The sequence below is a fragment of the Rhagoletis zephyria genome, unplaced genomic scaffold, assembly GCF_001687245.7.
Source record: "Rhagoletis zephyria isolate East Lansing unplaced genomic scaffold, Rhagoletis_zephyria_1.1 Rzeph_scaffold_00968, whole genome shotgun sequence".
NCBI classification, from domain to species: domain Eukaryota; kingdom Metazoa; phylum Arthropoda; class Insecta; order Diptera; family Tephritidae; genus Rhagoletis; species Rhagoletis zephyria.
Window position 1 is genome coordinate 51,765 of NW_016158052.1, and position 8,898 is coordinate 60,662.

At 40.9% G+C, this 8,898-nt stretch overlaps 1 protein-coding gene across 1 annotated transcript in view; it reads right to left on the reverse strand.

Annotated features, from left to right (window-relative positions):
• Window positions 1-8,898, reverse strand: part of LOC108362243 (glycoprotein-N-acetylgalactosamine 3-beta-galactosyltransferase 1-like) — a 66,932-nt gene that overhangs the window by 44,348 nt on the left and 13,686 nt on the right. Inside the window, exon 3 of the mRNA XM_017615144.1 lies at window positions 8,518-8,611. Coding sequence (XP_017470633.1) covers window positions 8,518-8,611 — 94 coding nt within the window. The remainder of the gene's footprint in view (window positions 1-8,517; window positions 8,612-8,898) is intronic.

Below are 8,898 nucleotides of genomic sequence, written 5' to 3' on the forward strand. Positions count from 1 at the left end.
GCTAATTTACTCAAAATTGATGCTTGCAACAATTCTTTACCAAGAAATACGTTTACGATAAAATTTTGGAAAATGGGCGTGGCACCGCCCACTTATGATTACATATATGTATCTCGGTAATCGTTCTACCAATGTGTACCAAACTCGGTATGATTATTGTGCTTGCCACATAGAAGCAAAACTTCGAAAATTATTGGAATCAGATTCAAATTACGACCGCTTTTCATATAATGGCAAATTTCACAAATGCTTGAAACTTCAATATTTCGAAATTTAAGGACTCTAATTTACTCAAAATTGATACACACCGGCTTACTATGTAGCGGTACCTGCGCCGGGTATTTAATGTTCGGCTCCGCCCGAACTTTGACTTTCTTACTTGTTATTTTATTCTTTGTATATACACATATGCAAATTGAGATCGGAATATTACCCGCGAGTGGAGAATGCAAATTGGCTTTCTAACTTAATGTTCTTTACCGATACGATGGATTATTTGCAAAGCTTGAATTTGTCTCTACAAGGAGAGAATAAAAATGTTTTTGATTTGTAGCAAATTATTTTAAGTTTTGAAGCTATACTACTTCCTTTTATTCATTATCTCAAAAAAAGAATATTCCATCATTTTCCACGGCTAGAAAAAAATATTGCACATGATTAATCTGCTTTTAAAAAAAGATTTGCCGATTTGAAATTATTTAAATCTACGTTTGCATACTTCATAAACCCTTTGTTATGTAACATGTAATTGAAGATGAATTTACAATATCCGAAATACCCCTTTTTAATAAAAGCGAAGAAGAGTTGGAGTTTTTGGAATTAAAAAAGATAAGGCACTGAAAATCAACATAGGTAAAGTTTTGCCATTGCTTGAATTGCGGCAACAAGTACCAGATTTAAAATATTCGCTCTTGAAAACAGATGCGTGCCGGTAATTTTCAATTTTTGGTAATTGGTAAGTTTTATTCTCTTTGGTAATTTGGTAACTTCCGATCTCAACTTTTAGACCGAATGCCTAAAAACCCTAAAATATTTTACAATATCGCCCATGGGCTTTATTTCCTAAAAAAAAAAGAAACAAAGACCGCGGGCGTTATTGCCTTTTCGAAAAATAAATTAAGCCCGCGGGCTTTATTGCCTTTTGCCGGGGGGCATTATTCCTCTTTCGTTATGGCAATAACGCCCGCGGGCTTCATTTCCTAAAAAAAATGAATCGCCAATCGCCAATGCGTAAAGATCCGCAAATCTTTCACAGAATCTTTCTCTCGAAAACTCCAAGAGCCGATTCTTCACATGCGCGATATACACCAGCGCAGGCATGATGAGTGACTTATAGAGTGTGTGTAGTAGGTGTCCAAAATTGCAAAAAAAAAACGGTACAGCCGTTCGCGAGATCAGCTCTTACATATAAAATGAAGGGACTTCTCTTCACTAATAAGTATAGATAAATAGCCGATGCCCGCAAACTTGGCCGGGTCTTGAAACACCTTTCGAACAGTAAAAAAAATCATCAGATTCTATTTTATGTATATCTATAATACGTGTACCGAATTTCAAGCAAATCGGACCATAAATAAGATATTTTCTTATAAATCGATCCCTGGTCCATCTATCCTACATATAGCACACGATCTCCAAAAGGTGACACAACTCAAAATTAAACGTTCGTCAGAAAATGCGAAGAACTATTTCTTAGCACATGCTAATCATATGGGCAAGGGGAACTTTACCTTAGGTTTTTTCAACAAATTATAACAAAAATTTCTTCAGCTTTTTCTGAAAGGTAAATAATAGCTCTGTGTACATTTTTAGTGCATAATTTCAAAAATGCCAAATTTTGTGTTGTGAAAAAGTAAATTCTTGGGCCCTTGACATGGTGGGTGCTGAAGGCTGAAACAAAATTTCATGAAAATCGGAACTGCCGTTAGCGAGATAATCATTGTTTATTAGGTTCATTCCTTATTTTTGTGGACTAAAATCTGAAAAGTGTCAAAATGCCAGAGTGTAAGCAAAATGCGCTCACTAAAAGAGAATAACAGGAAACATAAAGGAACGCAAAAAACAAAATTTTTAGTCCAAAGAATGTCAACCACAAAACTAACGTCAAATAAGAATGGAAATGTATGTACATAACACATTAACATAAGCACAAGCACAATAAACACTTACTATATCAATTATTTTTTGCCTCCTTCCGATTTCAATTCACTTTTTTTACTTTTTAGATTATTCTCACTTTTTGCGTATTCTTTAATTTCAGTTAATTTAAATTCAGTTGAGTTTGAAACTTTTCAAGATTTTGCCAGCAAAAATTCTTCTGACTAAATCTGACTACTGTGTACTGAAGTGAGTCACTCTCATTGAGTGTTGCTCTCTCATTTTTGCTGTCATTTTCGAGTTAAGGAACGCTTTTTGGAGTAAATCTGACTACTTCGGACTTTTTCTGACTATTTCTGGGAGATAATGAACGCAACTATTATTATTATTGATGTGGTGAAATTGCTTGTTGGTGGTAGCGGGAATAACAAAAAATTGTGTGCAACAAAACAATAAGTCAGCAAAAAAATCAGAGAGCATACTTTTTTGATTGTAGCTTTGCTTGATTGTTCGTGTTTACTGGAGTTACAAACAGCGAACATATACATACACCAACAATAAAAAAAACTTTTTTGATTTTAGCTTTGCTTGATTGTTCGTGTTTACTGGAGTTAGCGAACAGCGAACATATACATACACTAACAATAAAAAAAAACCTGCAGGAAAAAAATATCAATTGATAAAAAATAATCCACTTTTTTGTGGGATTTCTATAAAATATATAACTTGTAGTTAGCTACAAAAAGCTCACTTGAAACTAGTTGACAAGTAATTCAGGAGTAATGAGGGAGATTGCTTTCTTTAAACGTGTTTCTATTTAAATATGCTGCACTTCGCAAATAGTTTTTCGAATTGAGGACAAATAAAAGGAAGATCGATTTAATGCAGAACGTAAGTAATCATTTCAAAGTTTAACTGCAAAGAAGAAATATTTCAATCGATTTATTCGTTTTTGATTTATAGCAGTTTTAAAACCGATTTCATGATTTCTTACCACATCTTGGCATACTGACAAGCCGTTTTTACAGATTCCTTCAAATAATGTTGAAATTATCCTTTGCAGATAGCTAAGCTTTAAAATGCAAAAACCATTTCCAAATCGGAGCAGTCTGTGCGAAGTTATTACATTACATACATATTCTGGGACTTTATTTTATAAGATGTATAGATAAATAGATTTGTATGAAAGTGTCATTTCATAGAGCTCTTTAAATGCATTTTATCTTTAGTGAATAAGGCTATAAGTTTATACATAAACTAGCCGGCCACGCGCTGAATGTATGCATATATATGTATGTCCATTTACGTATTTGGAGAAAGAAATTGTGGCAACGCTGCGTCGCTACATGTCAAAAAATCAGCAACATCTGTCAAGGCAATGTGACATTCGATTTCCGTTCCTGCTTCTTCTTTGTCAAGAAAAGTTTTCTGAAAAAACGTCGTCACGTGAAGATAAAAAAGGAGTTTTAGTTTTTAAGTATCTGCGATCATAATATTCGTTTTCTCTAGTAAATATTAATAAAAGTGTGAGCCCACGCGCTATATAATTGGTGACCCCGACAAAGAACCAAAAACTGCAGCAGATGGAGTCGCACAACGAGGATAGCAAGGCAGAAGAACATCCGCAAATGGCAGTCACACCTCCAACCGCACTCAGCCGCGAATTAGGTGCAAACGAGGAAATTGCCAACATCTCCGTAAAGCTACCCCCATTCTGGCACGCAAATCCAAACTTGTGGTTAGCTCAAGTCGAGTCTCGCTTCATAGCCGCACGCATCAGACACGATGCAACGAAATACCACACCGTGATTGCCGCCATCGAGAGCAACGTGCTGGCGCAAATCAGCGATATCATCTTAAACCCCCCAACTACCGACATGTATGAGACGTTGAAAACACGCATTTTAGAGCGATTCGGAGAGTCCGAACAACGACGAATAAAAAAATTGCTACAAGAGCTGGAGCTCGGCGACATGCGTCCGTCACAACTCCTCAGGGAGATGCAAATTCTGGCAGGTAACGCGATGAACGACGCTATGCTACGATCAATCTGGATCAGTCGCCTCCCAACTGACGTTCGGACCATAATTTCAATCAGCACAGAACCTTTGGAGAAAGTGGCGCTCCTAGCCGATAAAATCTTAGAGGTTAGAGAAGGACCACAGCTACACGCCATCTCGACTCGCGAAGATACGGCGCGTAACTCAACACTGGCGCAGCAAATCGAAAAGCTAACGCAAGAAGTGGCAGCGCTAAGGTCAAAGGTTTCTACGCAAGTTCGTCATCGCAGCAAAAGCCCAGCACGAAATAGATCGCAAACACCATCAGAGACCTGTTGGTACCACCTCAAATTCGGCGACGCGGCAACAAAATGTCGCCCGCCCTGCGCAAAGGCTTTAAACTAAAACGCCCGTCGCTCGTAGCGGCATGCGACAGGCTCAATTCACCAAGCCGCCGCTTACTAATTAGAGACACAGTTTCCAAACTCCATTTCCTAATCGACACTGGCGCTGAAGTCAGCATAATCCCCGCTACACCAACCCAACGACAAAAGGGCGAAACCAATTTCTATCTGTATGCGGCCAACAAAACGAAAATCAAAGCCTACGGAGAGAAACTTCTTACGCTCAACATCGGCCTTCGACGTCCGCTGAGATGGAATTTTATTATCGCCGACGTGGCACAACCCATAATCGGCGCGGACCTCCTCGCTCAATACAACATTTCGGTAAATCTTCGGCATCGTTTACTATTCGACGACATTACAAATATCGCGAAGTGCTGCGCAATCGTCAACGTTTCAAACGACATTTTAAACATTTCCACCGTCAACAACGACATGCCCTTCCAAGAAATACTTAACGAATTCAAAGACATTATGGGCGCATCAAAAACAGTACCGAAGGACACCACACACAACGTTACACATTGCATAGTGACAAAAGGGCCACCCGTTTTTTCAAAGCCCCGTCGATTAGCACCCGAAACACTGAAAGCTGCAAAAGCCGAAATCGAATCACTATTGGAGGCGGGCATCTGCCGACCCTCACGAAGCCCATGGGCCAGCCCCCTCCACATGGTGAAAAAGAAGAACGGCGAATGGAGACCGTGTGGAGATTTCCGACGACTAAACGACGTCACAGAGCCCGACAGGTATCCGCTACCACATATACACGACTTTACACACGCGCTTCACGGATGCAAAATTTTCTCGACAATAGACTTACGGCGGGCTTATCACCAGATACCAGTGGAGCCAAGCGACATACCGAAGACAGCCATAACCACCCCATTCGGTATGTATGAATTCGTGTATATGTGTTTTGGTTTACGAAATGCCGGCCAAACTTTTCAAAGGTTTATGGACCAGATCTTGCTCGAGTTCAGCTTCGCTTGGCCTTACCTGGACGACATCTTGGTAGCTTCAAAAACGGAAAAAGAACACGAAGAACATTTGCGGGCCGTATTCAAAAAGCTACGCAAACACGGCATTGTCATCAACCCGTCGAAATGTGATCTCGGAAAAGCAGAAGTGACCTTTTTGGGCTACAGGGTATCGAAGGATGGAGTGAAACCACCAGAAGAACGAGTGCGAGCTATTCAGGAGTTTGACCTGCCGAAACGATCTTGCGACTTGCGGCGCTTTTTGGGGATGATCAATTTTTTTCGAAGATTTCTACCCAAAGCAGCCGCATATCAAAGCGTTCTAACCGCGCTCATCAAAAGCAATAAAAAAAATGACACTTCAATAATAGACTGGAGTCAAACAGCAAAGGACGCATTTCAACGTTGTAAAGACGAACTGTGCGCAGCTACGCTTCTCGCCTTTGCAAACCCCAACGCTCAACTTGCGTTGGCAGTCGACGCATCTGGTACTGCAATCGGCGCCGTGTTACAACAACGCGACGGCGATTTATGGCAGCCTCTTAGCTTTTATTCAGAGAAGCTCAGCCCGGCTCAACAACGCTACAGTACATACGATCGTGAACTGCTTGCCGCATATAAAAGCGTAAAGTATTTCCGTCACATGCTGGAAGGACAACAATTTTTCATTCTAACTGACCACAAGCCACTTCAGTTTGCTTTCCAACAAAACTTAGAAAAAGCGTCGCCCAGGCAAATCAGACATCTCGATTTCGTGAGTCAATTCACAACAGATATACGCTACGTACCCGGAAAGGAAAATGTTACTGCCGACGCACTCTCTAGAGTTGAAGCCATTCACGTCAACCAAACCATCGATTATGACGAACTGGCCAAACACCAGCTAAACAACAACGAACTCCAAACGTTTTGCAACGGAGACTCAGGTCTGCAATTAGTCAAATTGAAAATCCCCGGCGCTTCAGCAGAACTGTTCTGCGATATCAGCACAGGTAAAGCACGCCCTTTTATAACAGAACCGTTTCGTAGAACGGCCTTTGAATCGATCCACAACATATGCCACGCCGGAGCTGCCAAGACATCTAAACTTGTTTCAGAGAAGTTCGTGTGGCCCAACATGAACCGGAACTGCCGCGATTGGACCAGAAGCTGTTTACGCTGCCAAAAGGCGAAAACTCAACGGCACAACAAATCGCCGATCGCAGCTTACGCTTTGACAGAACGGAGGTTTGACCACGTCAACATGGACATCATTGGTCCCTTACCGCCAAATCGAGGATTTCGTTACTGCCTCACCTGCATAGATAGATTTACGAGGTGGGTCGAAGCATATCCTATCGCAACAATCACAGCCGAAGAGGTCGCTTTCACATTTTATTCTAACTGGATAGCGAGATTCGGGGTCCCAATGAAAGTAACGACCGACCAGGGACGCCAATTCGAGTCGTCGCTTTTCCGGGACCTGAACAAACTTCTCGGCATCCAGCACCTCAAAACTACAGCCTATCACCCAGCTTCAAATGGACTCGTCGAACGTTTCCACCGAACACTGAAAACCGCGGTGAAATGTTTCCAAACCGAGCAGTGGGTCGACGTATTACCACTTATTCTAATGGGATACCGATCTTGTTACAAAGAAGATATCGGATCGACTCCAGCAGAAATGACGTATGGCTGCGGTATCAGACTCCCGGGAGAATTCGTCGATCCTTCTCACAACGGCATCGCAAACGAAAATGAATTCGTGAGCAGCCTGCGAACCCGAATGCAGGGGTTAAAACCCACAATCACCTCAAACCACGCCAGGCCGGCGTGTTTCATCGAAAAAAGGTTATCAACAGCCCCCGCCGTATTCGTGAGAACAGACGCCGTTCGCCGGCCATTGCAGCCGCCATACGAAGGGCCATACCAAGTCCTGCAGCGCAACGACAAATGGTACAAACTTGAAATAAACGGGAAAGCAACCAACATCAGCATCGATAGACTGAAAGCAGCATACACGGTTGAAGAAAACGCAACTCAACCAGACCGGTCCTCAACAAAACCACCATTAACAACACGCTCCGGTCGCAAGGTTAGGCTCCCTTCAAGGTACGAGGGGGAGTGATGTGGCAACGCTGCGTCGCTACATGTCAAAAAATCAGCAACATCTGTCAAGGCAATGTGACATTCGATTTCCGTTCCTGCTTCTTCTTTGTCAAGAAAAGTTTTCTGAAAAAACGTCGTCACGTGAAGATAAAAAAGGAGTTTTAGTTTTTAAGTATCTGCGATCATAATATTCGTTTTCTCTAGTAAATATTAATAAAAGTGTGAGCCCACGCGCTATAAAATCATATATTATCATGTACTTCGTTTATTGATATAATAATAACAGATTGGCGCTTACACATATATTAGTGTTAGGCCGAGCTTCTCCTCCAATTTGTGGCGTGCGCCTTTTTGTTGTCACACAAAGCGGAGGGACCTACAGTTTTACGCCGACTCCGAACAGCGATTATATTTTTATGAGAAGCTGTTTTTCATGGCAGAAATACACTCGGAGGTTTGCCATTGCCTGCCGACGGACGACCGCTCTTAAGAAAAAACCATTTTTTCTATATTTTTTGCGAAATTGCTTTGACCAGGGTTTGAACCCAGGCGTTGCGGAGCGGAAGCGCACACTGCTTACCACTACACCACAGCGGCCGACGATTATTATATGCTTAAAAAATCTTGTCTAAATCCATTCAGTAGCGTGGTCAAAATATCTCGCCTTTCCTTTATACTATGTATAGAAGATAGTAATTTTAAATAGGTGGCAACCCAACTCAAAAAATTTAAGTTTTTGTACATGCGAAGGCCATGCACTTTCATTTCGAGATTTTCGATAAAGGATGTAAAGAAATATATTTCACCCCCAAAAAAATATTGAGGTGTAAATATTGTATGGAATGACCCATATGCAAAATTTTAGCCAAATCGAATGCCATCGCGCAGAATCTTTCTACGTTTGATTTGGAATAGCCGAATGAAAAAAATTTTTAAAATTGAACTTACCACATTTTGCTGCATCAATTCATATCCGAAAAATACGCTCATTTCAGGTTGATAAGTATATAGCGAATAACGAAGATTTTCCATGATCACGTAGCTGTTATAGGATACAAAAATGGGGAATATTAATTTATTTTTATAGGAGCACTTTGACAAACTTCAAAATATTTTATTTATTTATTCATTACCTTTGCTTTGAACTTAAGCATGATACAATAATTTCTATACCCGAGCGCACTTATGCACAAGGGCATTATAACTTTGTTCACATAACGGTTGTTTGTAACAGGCAAAACGAATCGAGATAGATATAGACAAATGTATACATAAATGATCAGAATGAAAAGAGAAATCGATTAAGCGGTGACTGTCTGTCCGTCCGTC